Below are 20,010 nucleotides of genomic sequence, written 5' to 3'. Positions count from 1 at the left end.
AGCAGGAACATTCTGTTGTCTGGAAAACTGTCTTCATAATTATGGCTACCTCCGAATTTCAGGTTTGATTACTATTATCTTTGACAGCAGATGTTTAAAGTGATTTTATTAATAGGTCTAATTTTGAGTCCACAATAGACCAAGAGAAAATAGAAATTCTTTTTCATTTCTGTTAGTCTCTGTCATTAAGCTGCAGGTCTTCTTGGTAATAATGTCTGATTACCTGGAAAATTTTTCTCTTGTCATCCTCAGAGTAGTACTTTACTCTTGAGTTGGTCTTATAATTTTCCAGCAGGAGTGAGAATGCGCCCAGTGGATTCCTTTTGAATTCCTAGCTTGCATGAGAGCGCTATTGAAATTTTCCAGTGTCTACCCATTCTGGGAGTTATGATAAAAAGGGGTTGTCTTCATTCTTGTATGTGTATGTTGAAGTACTGTTTGGAAGAGTGTAGAAAACTTGTTCTTGTCAGGTAGCGCATAGGGATCTTTTATAACTAATTGGGAGGAGTGATGTTCCTCTTTCTGTATTAGAGCTTCAGTGTTTGACTTCAGCACTTTGTTTGGAAAGTGAGAAATCCTTCTTTTATGTTCCACCTGTAACGTGGCAAGTAAAGGGATTTGATGAGGACCCACCTTTGTTTTGCATCTGTTCTGTGTTCAGTATTGTAACCTTGTATTGCTCAGTAGAGTAAGCACTGATTATGAAGATGATGGTACAGCAAAGTATGTAAACATATGATAAGAGAAATGATGACTGAATAAGTTTCCTATCTTACTTTAAGTAGTTCTACTATTTTTCTTTATCAGTTTTTAGAGGCTTTCTTAATAAAGGTTATTCTTCTGGTACATAAATTAATGTCTAAAGCTGTTGTTGGCACTGATTTGGAATTGCATATCTAATTTTAGTCTGTGTTAAGTTTTTTGAAAGGACAGAGCTTTTGTAAAAGAAAGAAGAGCTTGAAGTGTATAAAGCAATTAATTCTGTAGTTCTCTGGCTTTCCTAAGGAGATAGAACAGTTTTTCTGCACATATAATCTCGGAGGTCATGTGTGATCTTATCTGTGCCTGCAGAATCCATGCTCCTGTGGGGTGGGAAAAACCCTGAGCAGTCTGCGGAGTGTTTCTGGGATACTGCTTTTGTTGTGATGGGAAGATGAAATAACATTTGGTTTAGGGTAAGGACATTTATTAAGACTTAAAATGACTGATTTCTCACAGTGCTAGGTTCAGCATTGTTCTTGACTGAATGAAATGAGTCTGCAAAAGTTAAATGTCTGATAGAAATCTGACATGTAGTAGAACCTCTGAGAGAGTCCTTTTTTTTTCTTCTGAGTGCCTTCAATATACTCCAGTTTGTGAGGTCTGTCAAGCAGGGTAACTGCAGACTAAGTACTTATTATAATGGTAATGTTAAAACACTTGCTTTTTTTCCTCTCCTTCTGATGTTCTCAGATATTCTTGGAATGAAGCTATAAAAGGGATATGTTGTTTATTAACTACTCATTTCCTTCTTGTCGCTGCTTCAAGGAGTTGTTTGGTCTGAAATTTAGGGCTGTTTTTGTTTCTCTCATAAGTGAGCTAATTTAGTGGATGATTTTGGTAGTTGACTTCTGTGGATTAATTTATTAGTCTGATAACTCAGAATACTTGACAGTGGTTAGGCTGAGTTTTTTAATCTACTATGAAGATAACAATGCCCTTTGCATCCTATACTAAGTGCACATGTTCAAAAGTTGTGCTTAAAAGATTACTTCCCTTTCAGATGCAGTACCTATAACATGTGCTCAGTCTTTGCGTATGGCAAGTGGTGTAGATTGACGGACTTTTATTTTGGGAAGCTCTGACTTGGTTCCAAACAGCTTGGTTTAGAAAGCAGAACGCATGCAGATGAGTTTCAGCTGCAGCTGTAATTGTTCTGAACATCAGTCCTACTTAGAAGGCTGCTGGATGTGACAGCAGCTTGGAAATCTTGTGCAGTGGACAGTGTAGTCATTTCCTCATCCTCTTTTGTCCTGGTTTTTTTCTCTGCCTCTCTTTTTTTTTTTTTTTTTTTTTTGATAGAGTATTGCTCCTGAAATGTGTTCTGTTTCATCCCTCTAATTCGTAAGAGGAAGAGAACCACTCATACAATCAAACCTGCATTTAGCCCTGTATCTGGTAGCAAATTTTCAGTCAAAATTGATCAGAGATTTGGAAGTTTTTGTTCTGCCTTGTTCAAGTGAATCTGGGAAAGAATTGGAAGAGTTATGCAATTCAGATGGTTTGGATCTCCATCCTACCTCCACTCATTTTCTTTGTTCCAAGTGTCTCTTTTTGTGAAACTCTAGATTCAGTCTCTGAGTACAGGCCAGAGCTTGTACTTTAGGTGGTTTGGTTTGTTTTTTGGTTTGGTTTTTTTTCTTCATTCCAGCAGCAGAAGAAAGAGGTTGATTATTCCAGGGGTTTTCTAGATCAGAATACTGAAGAGATGAACAAAGAAATCTTGTTTCTGAATGGTGTTTATAGAGGTCCTCATCCCTACTTTTTTCTAATTCAGATTAATTTGTGCTCCTGGTTGCAGGGTGTATTCTTTGTCAGATAAGGTGATTACCAAATGTTTTTCAGAACTACATAAGCTTTTGTGATTCCTTTTGCCCTGCCAGCTATGCCAAAGCACCTAACCAGAAGAACAGTCCTTTATGGAAGTTGTGATATTTTCATTTACTCCTCCTTACGTGGTTATGAAGATCAATGTACTAATGTGCTTTAATCACTTTCTGAGGTGTGTTCTTTGTGTTTCCTGTTGAGAATTTGCAACTTCCATATAGAAACAGAGTTTCTTTAGACCGATGCTTTCTGTGGAAGAGACTGGGGTTTACTGTTGTGTGTTTGTTGTTTTGGTTTTTTCCCATGTTGTTTTATTGTTGTTGTTTTTTCCCCATGTGTGAGATTGTTGAAAATGAAATCCTTTGTCTGGATGTTTTTCTGTCCCTTACCCAGATTTTCAGGAGTCAGTTGCTCCTGGAACTCTGGTACACCGCACCTGAGAGCGTGGTTCACTCAGAAGTAACTCTCTCTACTTTATGCAAAGTTCAAGCCTCTGCTCTGCAACAGTAAAAAAGGATCCCCGTTGTTGCAATAAGTCAAGGAGTAATGAAATTGTAGTGTCAATGTATACAGAATATCTCTCTGTGGCTTTTAGTCTATTTGGAGGAAGCTGCCAGTTAGTCTGTCTGAGAGAGGACTGTGCTTGCGTGCAGCAAGTTGTGAGTTTCTGTTTTGAATTGTTGGTCGAAGACCTATTACTTTGTTTACTAGAATTGTTCCTACTCAACTTACTCATATTTATATTGCTGTAAGTGGCTTTTCTTTATGGACACCTCTTCTTAAACTCCATTTGGCAATGATAAAATAATTGTACATCTTGTGCTACTTTTCTTTTTTTGGCAGAAGGTGATGCCCATTTTCCAAACTAATCATATAGTGAGTCTGCAATTTATTTTTCTTAGGCCTCATGGTCTGAGAGGATGAATTGGGATTTATATCCATTCTCTTTGGTGGAGAGAACAAAAGGATTTTTTTCCTCTTCTTGTTTTATTTGTCTTAAGCAGCTTCTCAGACCAGGTACTAGACTATCAGAAAACTTTCCCGCCCTATGTTAAACTAGCATAATTTTTTTTTATAGCTGAATAACTTTCTGAAATTCTTATTTTCTTCCTCCAAGCGTGTATCAACTTCTCAATTTCCAGATATGGTTGGTGAATGGGAAGCTTAGTGGTGGGTTTTTATTTCATATGTGTGTGCTTTTTATTTGAAATGTCAAAATGACTTCTTTGGCATATACTCGTGCTTTCACTGTCTTGATTTACAAAACATAATCTGAGAAGCATTTTTAAGGAATATTTTAGACAGTGTAGTTAATTTATGCCCATATGGAAGAGAGGAACCTTTTTGTCCAGTTTTAATATTTAAAGAGAATTCAATTGTGAAAAATAAGACTGCTTAAAGATTCCAAGTACCATTAATTTATAACAAATAAGGTTTTTATTTACGTGAAGATATCTTAAAACCTTTTAATTGATAAGAGGAGGAATATACAGTACTATGGTACGTGTGGGTGTCTTAATAAAAAGTGCATCTGCAATGTCCGAATTGACTTTCACGGTCTTTCTAATGTTGTGTGCATAAACATCACACTGTTGATTTCAGCAGCTCTTAGAGTACATTTGAGTAGCTGTGTTTGGCATAATTACCATATAGCTCTTCCGTGGAACTTTGAAGTTAAATGGCTGAATTTACTATGACTAAAATTTGCTCAAGTCTATTGAATTTTACAGATGTGTTTCTTATATTATTGTCCCATTATTAGTCACAGTAATTATTTTCAAAAATAATTGCTTTAAGTATTTTAAAGTAAGATTACGTAAAGGCTAGGTTGTTCTGTCACACTTCATTATTTTATGAAAAATCTTTTCCTTGTTTCTGAATTTGCTTATTGTGATTCAATTTTGTTAACTTTGACAAAGTGGTAGTTACCAATTGTCCGTTATACCAAATGTAAATGACTGTACATCACAAAAGGTTACTGCAATCTGTTTTATAAGATGGGATTTTTTCCTCAGATATTAGCAAGTGATAAAGGAAAAGGTTGTGTTAAATGTTAAATGATTAAGTGTAGTATGCTTGCATTTTAAAAATACCAGGTGACTTAGGGTAATCTTTCTGTTCGTAAAATAGAATGTAGAAATGCATTACCTTTTTTCACCTGTGGATAGATTCAGCACCAGTAGTACATGTTGCCCAGGCAAAGCCCTGAAGCCCTTCTCCTGGCATCCATTTGCCAAGGTCTTTTGTGGTTGCTTCTACTGCAATCCTTGTCCTAGTGGCTTTCACTAGAATTTTTGTATTTTAGTAGGATTTTGGATCAGCCGATGTAAATTAAAACTGTGAGAATCTTTTATTATTTTCTGATAACATGAATCTGTTGTTACCAGGCAGCAGGTCCTTGTCCTAGTGGCTTTCACTAGAATTTCTCTATTTTAGTAGGATTTTGGATCAGCAGATGTAAATTAAAACTGTGTGAATCTTTTATTTTCTGATCACATGAATTTGTTGTTACCAGGCAGCATGGTGTGGTGTTGGTTTTTTTTCCTTAACACATTATTATGCTTTTTCTGTACAGAAGAGATACTGGGGTGTTAGGGCATGCATTTTTTAAGCCTCAAACTGTTCCACTTTCTCTTGAGATTCTCTCACTCCAAGCCATCCTTTCACTTTAATGTCAAATTGTTTAAGGTCACTCTGGACACATCAAAGCAGCCTCTGCTCTGTGCTAGCATTAATCCTGTTTATATTCAATATGATATTTCATAGTGTTTCTCAGTGTGGTATGCAAAGGTAGAAGTAAATGTATTTGTTTACATGCTAAAAGGGTACCTAATACACTTTTCCTTGTCTGGAAAGGTAGGTAGGGTTATGTGATTTTTGTGTATATTTATAAAAATTGCTGCTTCAGTTTGAAAGAAGTGCAGAATATGTTTGTATTAGTGTGATCGCTTCCTTTTTTTATGCCCTTCTCCACGACGATTTCTTGATGTTCTACTTGCTTTTTATAGTAACCAAGAATATTATGTACAAAACCAACTTCTGTCAACGCAAAGAACTTTAAACTTAAAAGCAACCTCAGTTATGGTGGTTCTTACACTTCCTTGGCATAAAGACTGTACATTTTGTATATGCATTTGGCTTTGACAATCTGTGTTTTCCTTTGTAACTCAGTGCTTCTCTGTGATTCTTTTGAGTTTATGCCGTGAAGAGGGAAACAAGAAGTTATCTATTAGCCTTCAGATGGCTTTTGCTGGAAGTTTCTCTGATCTCAGACTTGTAGAAACATGTCTGAGCTTCGTTATGCCTGGATTTTCATAGCAGCTGCACAGTTGATGCTGTAATAGCTCCTTCAGTTTCTTGCCACAGTCCTCCCCTGACTAAATTGGGAATGGTTCAACAGTGCAATTGTATGTAACCTAAAGACTTAAATGTGTAATTGATTTTTAGGATAAAGTGTATTGAAACACGGGTGGGAGAATGTGTGGGGCAGGGTCTTAATTTTTTTGTTTGTTTGTTTTCTTTGAACTGCCTCGTGGGGGTATGCTTCCTTACTGATTGACAAACTGCACATACTTAAAATAGGCTCTTGCTGGTACCTCCCTGAGAAGAATGAAGGTTGCTGCCCCCCAAAAAGCTAAAGTGGGCATTTGAAGTACTTGTTCTGAGAAGTGATTGCTTTTTGGCAACCTCATAATTTCAAAACTTTGTGCAAAATTCCTTCATCCATTTGGCTTATGAAATGTTAAAGTCGCATAGGTACATCCACTTCTCTTAGCAGCTTTACTTATGCGTGAGGTGGTTTTGTGAGGTTCGCACAGTCTAATCTTTTGGACACACAGGAATAGAAATAGCTTTAATAATTTTGAAGAAAATATGTAAAGCTGTTCTCTAGTAAATATAGGAAGCTGTATTGTTTGTATTAAAAGTGGTTTTACAAGAATACGAAACTTCTGTAATCTGTCCTAGCAATTTTCCTATTGGTATGTTCAGTAACTTTCTGTATGTCGTTCTTTCATGCCTTTGGTGTAATCTAGGAAAGTACAAATTTTTGGCAAAAGTGGAACTAATCTCAACTTGTTCCTGTAGGCCAACTGTTGAGGTGTCAGAACACTCAGCATAGAGTTAATTACAGCTTAAGATCTGTGGAACAGCAAATTTATACCTAAAATTATCTTTATAATAAAGAGACTAGAAATAATGAGAAATTCTGGTTAGAGAGTTGTTCAGCTTTTGTGGTTGTTGCTGCATGCTTCCTCCTTTCCAAAAGCTTTGTTGTCATTTCTCTCTGCCCTATATAGTTTTGTGCTAGATTGTATTAATTCTGCTTCCCTTTCAGTTCCTTTTAAGTATCTGTTCCTCAAGCCAGTTTAGCCCAGTTGTTAATTTTTCATAGCCAAATGGAAGAACTGTGGGCACCCAACTGTGCTGCTGGAAGGGGGATCAGTTATTACCTCAGCAGAACTGTTTTCTTTATAAAAAAATTAAGATTAGGGAGTCATGTGAAACTGAGTAATTTGTACCCATCAGTGTAAAATCTGAGTGTTGTCCTGTTGTGTATTGGATTACAAACCTGATACTTGTCTTGCGTAATTTCTGTTTACAGTTGCTCCTGAAGGAAAAAAAACTGCTGTATGGAGTATTTTGGTACTTTTCTGGGGCGGAGGGTAGATTGCAGGTGACTGTCATGCACTTAAGCTTGTGTTTTGATGGTGTAGTTGCTCAAAAAGTATAGGCACTACTACTGAAAGAGCCTGTTTCACTTCCCCTGTATGGACACAGAAGTTCAGATCTGCTCCGCAAAGGATCTGGGAACAGGGACAACGGTGAATTGTAGTGGCAGTCGCTTCCCCAGTCCAAATCACTGGTTACCTGCAGAAAACTCCCATGCTACTGGAAAAGCAGGTGGCAAGTAAGCCCTCCAGGTGGGTTGTGTGTCAGGATCCTTCCTCCAGTGGAAATAAATTCATTATGGCGTGGCAACGTGGGAATTCTTTTTTTCCTTTGCACTGCTCAGCTTTAGAAAAACTGAGTCAAGGTTGTCAAAAGCAGTGTGAGTTATATCAAAGAGAAAAGTGGTAAAAGTAATTTATCTTTAGGTGGTTCTTTTATCCCATTTTGAAGAGTTTCAGAGAAGAACAAAGTTCTGAAAAACATTTTTCACCTTGAACAGCCCAATGCTGAATCAATTTATAAACTTCCTTCCAGTCTTCTACCTCAGTTTTAATTTGGATAAGTAAATGTAATTTCTCCTTCACTGTAAGGAAGGTGTAGAGGTTAAGAGACGATCAGTTCCTCCTGTAGATGGTTTGTCTGTTTGCTGGGCCAAATCTGAAGTTCAGCAACCAGAAGCTTGGGGAGCAGTGCAGCTTCACTGCAGCACAGACCATTCCATTGATGAATTAACTTCTCTGCTTGTTATAGTATGCGAATTGCTGTGCAGAATTGTGCAAACACCCACAGTAATGTTTCCTAATAGCTGTTTGGATATGTATATGGCTTCCAGCACACGAAGCAGTTGAGGAGATTAGTTTGCCTTCTGCAACCAAGAATTCTTTTCATAGCGTTCCCCTCGTGATTCTCAGATGAACTGTCATGTACTTCGTAGTAAGCAGTGCAAGTCTGATTTTGTTTTGAATATGTCAGTCTTTCTGTCAGTGGTTGGCTTTAGCAGATGGGGACACAGATTGTAAACAAAGTCTGAGAGAGCATTCTTTTATGTATAATATGTCAAAGAGTTATTTACACTTGCAAACTGCCTTATGCACAGGCAAACTAACTTCAGTTTGACTTGGATAGAACAGCTAAACTAGAGTGTTTCAAAAGTGCTGTCTTGGACACTTCGACTAGCAAGACTCAAGCTAGAATAACAAGTAAAGATGGGCATTACCGCTATATTTTTACTCCATTTCTGAGTTGATTACTGTCAGGCATGGACAGAAGGTCTCAGTCGCTCTGTTTACAAGGAACCCTGGTTTTAATAGTAAAATGTATTGGGTTAGAAAAAGGCTTGTGTCTTCTGAACTTGGTCTTTTGTTTTTCTGAAGACTGTTGTGATTAGTCTTGGAGATGAACAGAAAGAATATTTTCATCAGGCGGTGTTTACAAAACCTGCAAGAATTACCTGTCATCTGGACAATCCTTGTATTTTTAGGCTTGCTCAAAGCCACTTGGGATAGGAGAGTGGGGAGGGGAAGAAAGATTCATCCTGAATTCCTTGTATCTTGATAGAGAGATTTTCTATACACAATTCAGAGGACCTTATATTAACTTTTTTAAAGCTAAACTGTGAGGTAGGCCCAGCTTTTCTTGTTTGTGAAAAGCAAGAAAGTTTTGTATCTAGAGAAAAATTGTGATGCTGTGTGGCAGGCCGTGTCACTTGAACAGGGAATTCTGAAATCAAAGCATAGATCATAAAAGTAGCAACAGTGCCAGGAAAGTTGAACAAACAAATGTCTAGGAGCTGGAAGAAATCATTAATGTCCAGGAAATAAGTGGCTGATAGAGATAAGAGGCTGATAAATGTTCAGTTGCTAAGAACAAGTGAAGGTTTTATGTTATTGGTTTATATCGTGGGAAATCTAATTATTTGGCACCTAGCTGAGGAAACATGAGAAATGTATGCTGCATGTTTTCAAAAAGGGTTAATCTTAGGCGAAGAGCATTACGCTCTTGAACAGAATGTGATGACTTTTTGAACAAGTACATAAGTATAGACTGAGCAGGCTTTCCTCTCAGTTTAACACAAAGACCGTGAGCCTTGTTCCTGGTGGCATGCAGGATACTCTGATACTTAAGCCCAGTTTAAGGATATGATTTGTCTGTGAAGCTTTTTTTTTTTAAAAAGTAATTGCAAGGGAGTTAACTGTTTATTTTAAGAGATTTTTCTGCTTGAGCTTTACTGTTGAAATACTAGAAGCAAGACTGTCCATAAAGACTCTAATGCATCGTATATTTGGGGTTTATAATTCCCTTGGTATTTAATTGTGCTGATGTCTTCCATTATATTGTGCTGGCCTTTCTGAAGGCAAAGATAAAAGGCAAATCTCAGCAATGTATTAATTTCCTAATACATGGCATACTGTGGAGGAAGTCCGTCTAGTGGTTAAAGCTTGTCCCATTAGTTAAAACACAAGTTAAAACCAAGTTAGACATTCTGGATTGCTTAATATGATGTTCTCTAACAAGGGATGTGACTCAAAAGTCTGCCCTCAGACTCCCAGTAGCTTTGTTCCTGTTTGGTAATCATTTTCCAGGTGAGTCATTAGGATAATTCTTGTTGTCAGATCTGAGTCCTCATCAAGTTGAATTTGAGTGCTACCGAGGTATTTTATTTTCCTTGTTTGTGGAGTACGGTTTATTTCAGGATGCTTTCTTAGTTGAAGTGTTCTGAGCAATGTAACTTCCACGTATTACTTTGGAAGAATTCTGAATATTTGAACATTCTAGATCAGAAAACAATGTTTTCTTGAAATGTTATGTTCACAGATACAGCCGGTCTTCCAGGCTGTATCAGTATGAAAGGCACAATTATTGCTACCGCTTACTTAAATGGTGGGATTATACTTGTAGCCTACAACTGGTGAATCTCATCTTGTGGCGTGCATTTGAGTATGTCTCACCATTACTGCTTTCTAGGTTTGTCCCCTGTCAGCCAGTATTAAATGGCCAAATCTTTTATAAAAGATTGTGTTTGAAAGAGTGCAAAAATATTATCCTCTGTGTTTTCAACTACTGAATGTTCCTTGAGGCTAGTGTTGATATTTCTTCCTGTTCAAATGAAAGCTTACGTATTTGTAGAAGGCCAATATAGTACATCAAATAAACTCCATTTAAACCTTGAAAATAATCTTATCAGCAAATTCCGCTGCTTTGTTTTCTTGGTGGTCTTGTTAAGTAAGCATTAGGTAAATTTAATGTTAGTGTCAGTGTTTGCAGTGCACTTGGCAGTCTGACACATTTCTGATGCAGATAATTCTGATGAAAATTATTTTTTTAGCTTTGGTTTGATTTTTTTATGTGGGCTGATGCATCTTGTAATGTATTATGCTTAAGTCATTTACAGTCATAAAAATAGCTTATTGAAATTAACATATTGTTTTTCATTGTATTTTTAATGTGTCATGCTGGCACATGCATATTCCTTAACTTTCCTGTCAGTCATGTTTATAACTACTGTACTAGCGTACACCAGTCTAATCAAGCACGGGGAGCTGGAGTACCTCCTTCTAAATCGAAAAAGGGCCAGACACCTGGAGGTGCTCAGTTTGTTGGCTTGGAATTGTACAAACGGCTAAAAGAATTTCTGAAGAACTACTTGACAAATCTCCTTAAGGTAAGATGGGACATTAGATCGATCTGCATTTGTAGTAGCAATAGGGCCTGGGTTGAGAAAAGCTTGTATCAACAAACCTAGAGGTGTATGCAGCCACTGGAAGTAAACTGAATGAACTTGAAATTTACTTCTGTCTCCATTAGCCATTAGAATGTTTTATAGGCTTTACCTCAGGCATAGATCAGTCGCTAAGTGTACCTGTGAGCTGCTTTTCTTCTTCAAGCCAAAACAGCATTTCTGTGTTTTACAGAAGTAATGCTATGTGCCACCTTAAGCTGTCCTTCATCTTCAACGAGAATAGCTAGACTTTCTAACTAATTAACCAGCATATTAATAATGCTGAAAAAATGGTTGCCTGTAGTGTTGAAAATGCCTGACGGTAGCCATTGATTTAGTTCAATAAATAAACTACTAATAGAGCAGATGTTGGGCTGCTTTGTAAGAGGATGGTTCCTCGCTGTTCTTGGAAAGGAACCATGCTTTTAACTTTGGGGATTTTAATTTTGAGTAATAATAAAAGCTTCTTGGTGTTCTATCAAGTCTACCGTGTAAGCCATTTATGAAGCTGCATAAAGGTCTCTGAGGTCTTATGCAGAATGCACTCCTAGTTTTATTCCCTTTTCCAGTCAAGCTTTGGAAAGATACTGGAACTTCCATGTGTTACAACTTTATCTTTTTTTTCTGTAACAAGAACAAATATGATACCGTACCCATTTCCAAGAATACAAGATTCCATTTACTACCTGACAGGGTCCTAGAGAAGACCCCATCCATACTCACTTGTTTCAGCTCCCCGAGTAGCAGCAGTGGGAGTGGGTGGTATATTTTACGGAGATCGTTATGTTGAATGCATTACCGTTGCACTGGCGTGTTTTACCTAGCGCGCTCATCAGCTCTAATGTGGTGCCCTCTTGCTCTCTCCCACAGGAGGGACAAGAGCGTCTTCTGGAGCTTTGTCTATGCTGTGCAATTTTTTTTTTTACCAGTTTTTAAATTTCTAAATCTCATACTGACCTTGTGCTTTATTAATGTAGAAGTAAATGTATTAGCACTATGTTTCCTATAAATACACTGCATGGTGTAGGTTTATTACACGGTCAATTTGTATACCATTATATATCTTGCTTGTACCTTAAAATTACCCAACAGTACTGGCAAACTGTTATTTTAGGATGGTGAAGATTTGATGGATGAGAGTGTGCTGAAATTCTACACTCAACAGTGGGAAGATTATAGGTTTTCAAGCAAAGTATTGAATGGGATATGTGCCTACCTCAATCGACATTGGGTTCGTCGTGAGTGCGATGAAGGTCGTAAAGGAATATATGAAATTTATTCAGTAAGTAGCTTTTTGACTTGAGTGATTTATCCATTCCATCTGTCATGTTTGCATTATCATCCTCCAGATCGCTCCTTGAAACTTGTAGGAAGTTCGTAGAAGTTTTGAAGAAGTGGGCAAAGTGGAAATCCGCCCCCTTTCCATACTCCCACCGCAGTATAGTTGTAAAAATTCCATGGGTCTAAACCTGAGAGATGTTCAGTCTGCCTTGTACGTATTGGGACTACCAGTATTAGACTGTTGAGGGTTGTCTGTTTCTGAATATTTGCTGCTTATACTGTTATATGTGTGCGTCAGCGTGACCTTGTCATTCCACTTAGAATTCAGTCAAGTGTTTCAAATGCAGAATGGAGAAGTAAATTGCATTTTTTTTCTGTTGACTTCAATACATCTTTACAAATTTTTTATCATCCAAGCTGCTAAGATGCAGTCAACATTTGGTTTGTAATATAAGTTATTTTGGTACAGTTCTGAAAGATTGATATGTGATCTTGATAATTTTTTTGTAATGTAATATAAACAAGGGAAAAACATAGCAGAAGTTGTGTATCTTGGATAACTAAAAGTACTTTTTTTTTTTTTATAAAGGATAATTGTTGTCCTTGCTGGTGAAGCATTAGAAAAGTGATGTGTTATTTTACCACTTCACTAAAATAACTTTGCATATGGTAGAAAAACAGTTGGTATCCTTACTTCCCTCCCTCTTAACTTCACTAGCCTAATGCTAAGGGACTGTGTCAGCCTGAAAGTCGCCAACAAAAAAGGCTGTATGTTGTCAAGGTAATTTGCAGGGTTTGTTAGCATTCAGAATTGTCAGTGGATCACTGTCAGAGAAGGGGACAGCTTGGGTAGAGTTAGTAATAAAGCAAATGGTAATTTTATTGTGGAGCAGTCTTGTTGCACGAGAAATGTGTGTGCCACAATATAATCATAGAATCGTAGAATGGTTTGGGTTGGAAGGGACGTTAAAGATCATGTAGTCCAATCCCCAATCATTTAAAAAGTTCTGATTATTTAGCATAGTATATCAGCTTTCCTTAAGGAGTTATCCTGCATGTATATGTGTGTGTGTATATATATATATAAAAAAATTTCCTTTATTCCATCTTTCCTCTCTCTTCCTTTTGCCTCTAGCTTGCCTTGGTGACCTGGAGAGACTGCTTATTCAGGCCATTAAATAAGCAGGTATATATATATATATATATGCTATAACTATTGTGTTATTTTATATGGTTAATTTTTTATATGTTGTTTGTAACTGTTCCAAGGACCATTTGGAGGATGGGGACAGGGTGGGAAGGGGACAGGGCAGACCAAGAAAATAAAAGGGAGCCTTCTGCTTCTCCTTTGTGATGTTAAAAAGGTAAATATTTGGGGGGAATGGGCCTTTCTTTGTGTGTGCGGTTGAACCTTGATACTAAGACTATTCTGTTATCTCTTTGCTGAGAGGGGCACCTCTTAAATGAAGTAACGGCTTCAGCTGTTTCCAAGCCAGGCAGGAGCACAGGCTGACAGTCATGTCTTAAGTCAGGAGTCAAGATTGACAGGTCCGGGATTTTGGTCTCTCCTTAATGTTACTGTGAATCTTTAAATTTACACTGATACCTGGGAGATTCAGGTCAACCAAATATTTTTAGTTAGTGAATTGGCACGATATATAACACGACATTCCATCACAACAAAATGTATATTTTTATATGTTGATTTCGTTCTTATTTATCAGTATTTCATGATGAAGAGACTGTATTATGTTATATTATGTATTTTATTACCTAGATTTCAGAGGAACAGTATTTGCAATACATTATTTATCAGCATAAGTTGATAGTGTTCTTTGTGTAAAGTACAGGAAGTTAGTTCATCTCTTACTGCAAAGTTGTCTTGTTTCTCAGGTATAAAACAAACAGAAGTTTGGTTTAGAAGGTGCTTTTTGCTATTAAAAAAAAAAAAAGATACTAAGCACTTTCATACCCTGTCATGGGTTACCACTAATCGGACTGTAATTACATTGTACACCTTTAAAGTGTAGCATAATCTGTGATGTCTGTAGGAAACTTATATGTTCAGGTGTCCTTAAATTTTGTTCGCAAGGATCTTGACTTGTCTTAATATAGAAATACAGTCCTGATAAAATACTGTACTTGACCTACCAGCTGCTTTTTCTGAGCTTGATTTACTTTTAATCCCTGTTTTCTAAGGTAACAAATGCTGTGTTGAAATTGATTGAAAAGGAAAGAAATGGTGAAACTATCAATACAAGGCTGATCAGTGGAGTTGTACAATCTTACGGTAAACGAGATTTCTTTGAGGTTTTATTACTCTCTTAAACGTAAATAAACATATATCCTCTATCAGAGTCCAGAAGTAGCATCCCACCTCCTTGGATGTCCAGTAAAGATTTTTACAGTAAAATAAATGCAGTTATATATTGTTTAACTTCATGCTTATAGAGACACTTGACACAATTACAGTTGATTATACCACATGTGTAAAGCTTGAAAGTGCAACTGATAGACAAGAGTGTTCGTTGTTTATGAATCATTTATTTAGGAGCTAATTCTGGAAGTGGGGAAGCACAGTGGTTTACGCAGCGGAGTGGGATTATTTTATCCAATTTGCATGAAATTGAGAGTCCTGCCGTGCAGATGAATGACCAGTTTCATTAATAAAAAAACATACATGCGTATAATCTGGGACTTTACGAGGAAGAAACAGAAGGGGAATTTGAACTAGCTTTTGAGATAGTGAAGTTTTCCAAATCTTATCATCCATTTAGTAATGTATCAAAAAGTGCAATTTACATGAGTAATGTCTTGTGATGCTTATTTTTTAAATGCAAAATAAATGTATACTTTTAAAAGTTTTAAAAAGTGGTGCTGATACTGTCCTGATTGATTACCTTGATGTAAGTTAGAAGGAGGGTACATGTTTATTTGCAACAGACCACTTCATAAAAGACAATTTTTCATTACTTGCTGCTTTTTTTTTTTGTAGTGGAGCTGGGGCTGAATGAAGATGATGCATTTGCAAAAGGACCTACACTAACTGTCTATAAAGAGTCCTTTGAATCTCAGTTTCTTGCTGACACAGAGAGATTTTATACACGAGAAAGCACTGAATTCTTGCAACAGAATCCAGTCACAGAGTACATGAAGAAGGTAAGTTACTAAGTAAGCTTTGTGATTGTTTTCTGGATACAGATATTGTTTAGAGGTAAAGTAATATAAATTCTTGGCTTTTATTATCAGTTTCTTAAAATGCTGATTATTTTACAGAAACAGTTAGCTCTTTTTCCTGTGCTGATTTGCTTCTGTGTTTACCTGGTCTGAAGTTGGTCTCCTTAGTGTATTTCAGTTAAGTATAATGAAAGTTTGAAACTTTCTTAATGGGCAAAACAGAAGAGAATGTTAAAATAAATTCAGATTTCGTTAGACTTCAAGACACCAAAATAGTCTTTCTGGTTTAGACCTACAAGCTTACTGTTCCTATGCAAGGAACTGTGTGTTGGCACATTTATTGAAATCTCTTCCTGAACAAGCTGGCCAAGGAAGTAGATCATTAATTAGCTTTAATTCTCTCAGAATATTTTAATATAATGAACCTTACACAATACTTGTGATCAACAGAGGCTAGATTTAAATTCTCTGGTTTGGGGGATCCCAGAAAGGGCAATTAAGAGCAAGCTGGATAAACACGAACTATTTCTAGCCTGGTTATTGGGTCAGTGTCACTGAATGTGAAACAGATGGGTCATCTTCCATCTTGGACAAGTGCTGCTTCATATATTTTTGTCAGCACATTTCCTCACTTTCTGAATTGCTGCTTGGGTTTTTTTCCCCTTTCAGTTTAATTTTAAAAAAGAGAGCTTTTTTGAGTACGTAATATATAGATATACATCCCTCCCTCTGCAGTATCTTTGTGTTTCTTTTGTGTAAAACTCTTTTTGCCACAGAACACATCCTGTCTTGAATCTTGGCATTAAAGTCAATGATTTCAAAAAAAAAAAAGAAAAAAAGGAGGGGTGAGGGGAGGGAGTCCTAGAAATAACACAGTACAATGAATCCTACTTTTAATGCATTGGGGTAGTTGCTCAGTAGTGCCCAGACCTACCTGTATTTACTTTTCTGTTGTTGAATTAATGATTTTTGCCACTTTCCCCTCAATTTCTTGTCTTTAATCCTAAAATATATATGTAAAAACAGAGTAAGGGGATTTCAGTCATTCATAACCTGAGTGACTGGCTCATCCAGGCTTCCTTGGTACAGGACAGTAAAAAGCTGTCTGAAGGTCATCGCTATTTCAAGAACTAGAGATTAGTGGCAAGTAGAAAGAACTTACTAGTACCCCAAACAATCTTCCAAGACTTCAAAAATCCCCACAAAAGAGCAACTCGCTTTGCTTGAAGGTGATCTTGAAGCTGAAAACGTATAAAGCTAGCAGAAGGCAGGGGAAATCTTTAGCAAGAAAGCATGTCGTCTTAAGTCTCTGCTCAAATTCACATACTAGAGATGTACATAAACTCTTTGGGCTGTCTTGGCATCTCCTTGCAGATAACGTGCATACATTGAAATCAAACTGAACAAGAAACTGTTTTCATTACTCGTTTTCCGGGATTTAACTGATGTAACTGAAAAAGATGTGTATTAGACTCTACAGTAAATACGATCAGAGCTTGCAAAATGATATGAACTAAGGGATGTGACCTAACAAAAAGAGGAAACTTATGAATTGAAGCTAAAAGCTAGTTCAGTGGAACAAATTGTCTGATCTCTCTAGTCTGCGTGCTCTGCTGGAGAGATCAAGAGAGGTTGTGCAAGTTTTCAGAACTATTAATTTAAAATTCAGATAGGGTTGTCCTTCAGTTTTATCTTACTTCATTGTGCTTAGAAGATCCTTAATATGTTTTACTTAAACGTGACAAGGCAGTCTTGTAAACTTAGTAGTTTTTGGTTTTTTTTGGTTTGGGTATTGTAGTCTTGCATGCCACTTAAATGCCTGGAACAGAGTAGTACTCCCCATAATTATTACTCAGGTATTGCTAGAATTAGGGTTCTTTTCCGTTATGAAACACCTTACGTGAGACTGGTGTGAAAAGCTGCAAGTTGTCCAGCAGTCACATGGCATCCTAAGAAGTAGTCAATGAAATCTTAATTAGAATTAGGGGGTGTGTATGTAGTTGTAAAGGCAGACTTACTGAGTTTAGAAGGATTGTGGATTTTTCTTCTCAGGCCAGAACTCATGAGTAAAGCTGGCATAGCCTGATATGCTGTAGGGAAAAAGGTCAGTATTCCTTAAAACTGTCCCTTGAAATAAAGTCTCAAATTGAATTTTAGATCTTTATAGATAAAACAGCCAAAGATACTGTTGTGTGAACTAACTATTTTTCTTGTTTATGAAATGACTTTAAAAGGAAAATAGAAATATAAGAACACAAAAAATTAGAGAGTATAAGCAAATTTGAAGTCAGAGTGAATGTTTGTTTTCATAAAGGAGCTCAAAGTGAGAGTTGACTGTTAACAGCAAAAGTGTGAAGGTCTAAGGATATTTTAAGAAGCAGCATTAGAAGTGACAGAATTTCCTGAACTACAGAAATACCTAATTGGTTAAACACAAGATAAGTAGTCCTACTAGTCCGATTCCAGTTTCCAGCATTCATCAGAAAGATTTGCTGCTATCTCTTGTCAGTAAGGTAGTTAATTGTTACTTATCACTTGTAAGAAACTGGCAAATACTCTGAAGCAGGAGCTTATATCCCTTCCCAAACTGTTGGTTTTGTTTCCTGTGTTTTGACCTGTACTGGTTTAACTCCAGGAGACAGTAATCCAGGACTGTTTCACAAGAGCTACGTGCAAAATTATTACAGAAATGAGTGAAGCTAACAGTGGCAGAGAGTATTTAAAGCTGTCTGTGTATGATGCGGTGTACTTGCAGTGAAATTGTTCTTTTGTTGTTGTTGTCCCTAATAAGATCTTTCATACTTGGTCAATTTTCTAAAATACTAGGAAAATTCATTACTTTAATTTCCTTTTTTTGGTGACATTATTAATTTAAATAATTTGGACTTTATCCCTAATAACGTGCTGCAATTACAGATGGCTTGTAAAGTGAAGCTTTAATACCTTTGCAAACAAAATAGAGGTAATTGTTATATAAACAACTTCCGTTTTACATTTTGGCATAAGTACTGTTCCTTGAGTGACATTTAGAATTTTGGTTTGCTACAAAGATATGCATATGTAGCATTTCGTATGCCAAATTAAATGCTAGTATAATTTAAATGATTGTACATTATTGGGAAGCTTTTCTGTGTAAGAATTTAGATGAGAACATTCAAATAATTTTGTCATGAGCATGCTGTTAAATTGTATTTTTCTGCCTTTTAGTTTTGTGGAGGCATGAAATATATTCATGTTTGTCTTAAACAAAACTACCTCTGTAGCTGGAGAGCTGATGCTAAAACTCCCAGCGTCTCATGTCAGCAGCTTTCTCTTTTTCTGGCAGCAGATTTCCACCGGTAAACTTATTACTCGGAAGCAACAGGAAAACAATCTTGCTGTGACTCTCCCCCCCATTTAAACAGTATATAATATTATCATCAACATAAACATTGATTCCATATGTGTGGGTGGTGGGTCACATTATGATTCCCAGAAAAATAACTGCTTAAGTAGGTGGACTATAAGACTGCATTAGGGAGATATTTGATTTTGTTGTTGTTTTCTAGATGAATATACTAAATAGTCATCTGTTTTGTGCTGTTGGATTTCTGTTCCACCTTCCGTACAGGTTTCACATTTATCTCTCTGTTCTGTAGGCTGAAGCTCGCCTTCTAGAGGAACAGCGTAGAGTTCAGGTATACCTCCATGAGAGCACACAAGATGAGTTAGCACGGAAATGTGAGCAAGTACTTATTGAAAAACACTTGGAGATATTTCATACAGAGTTTCAGAATTTGTTGGATGCTGACAAAAATGAAGGTAAGGAGATTCAAACATTGGTTTTAGGCTTGGAGCTCCTCCCTGATTTTTTTGTGAATAATGTAAATTCTGATGACGGCTAAATGTGATTTTTTCAGGAATTAGATTAAAAGAGAAGATAGACACTAAATTGATTGACAAACAGCTTTTCATTAAATTGGGATGGCTGAGGATATCGTCTCAAGAAGCTTATTCTGATCTGAAATATTAAGGCGAAACAGCACTAACCTTGATTTCTCTTAACATGGCTGGGAGAGCCTCAAGAGCGCTTGAGCCATCCTTCCAGCAGGACCTGAAGCTTGCATGAGAGAGATGTGAGATGAAGAACAGACCAGTAATCTTAAAAGCTGTTTCAGTGTAATCCATGGATCTTTCGGAGTCAGCAGTGAGACTTTTAAAATCCAGGTTGCTTGGAAGTATGTATAGGAAATGTTAAAAGAGGACCAGAAGCAAATAAGGAGCTTCTAAAATACAGTACATAAAATATATAAAACTGCATTTAGGAAAGGGTGAAAATTACTAAATGATAATTTTAGCTGTGAAAATGAGTCTTAAGTGCCACTAATAGGTCGAGTTTATACCTTCATAGAGAACACATAGAATAGAGACTTCTTCAGTGGTTCCTCTAAAATAAGTAAAGATTATCAGAGTTTAGGTGTCTTTAAGGAATTGTCAGTTGTATTGTCGTCAGGAGTTAATGCTTAGCACAAAATAACAGTCAAAACTAGGGCCAAATAATTCCTGTCCATCATGCAAATAAGGGTGAATGGAATTTC

General features: G+C 36.7%; 1 protein-coding gene across 3 annotated transcripts in view; it reads left to right on the top strand.

Annotated features, from left to right (window-relative positions):
- The window catches only part of CUL1 (cullin 1), a 54,938-nt gene that overhangs the window by 16,588 nt on the left and 18,340 nt on the right, over positions 1–20,010 (top strand). For all 3 annotated transcript variants that reach the window (XM_054193444.1, XM_054193442.1, XM_054193443.1), the window contains exons 3-8: positions 10,744–10,918; positions 12,090–12,257; positions 13,392–13,442; positions 14,456–14,546; positions 15,252–15,415; positions 19,072–19,234. In XM_054193444.1, coding sequence (XP_054049419.1) covers positions 10,744–10,918; positions 12,090–12,257; positions 13,392–13,442; positions 14,456–14,546; positions 15,252–15,415; positions 19,072–19,234 — 812 coding nt within the window. The remainder of the gene's footprint in view (positions 1–10,743; positions 10,919–12,089; positions 12,258–13,391; positions 13,443–14,455; positions 14,547–15,251; positions 15,416–19,071; positions 19,235–20,010) is intronic.

This window comes from Rissa tridactyla, chromosome 2 (genome assembly GCF_028500815.1).
Source record: "Rissa tridactyla isolate bRisTri1 chromosome 2, bRisTri1.patW.cur.20221130, whole genome shotgun sequence".
Classification (NCBI taxonomy): Eukaryota; Metazoa; Chordata; class Aves; order Charadriiformes; family Laridae; genus Rissa; species Rissa tridactyla.
The sequence above is the reverse complement of the archived record's forward strand: the minus strand, read 5'-3'. Positions and strand labels throughout refer to the sequence as shown.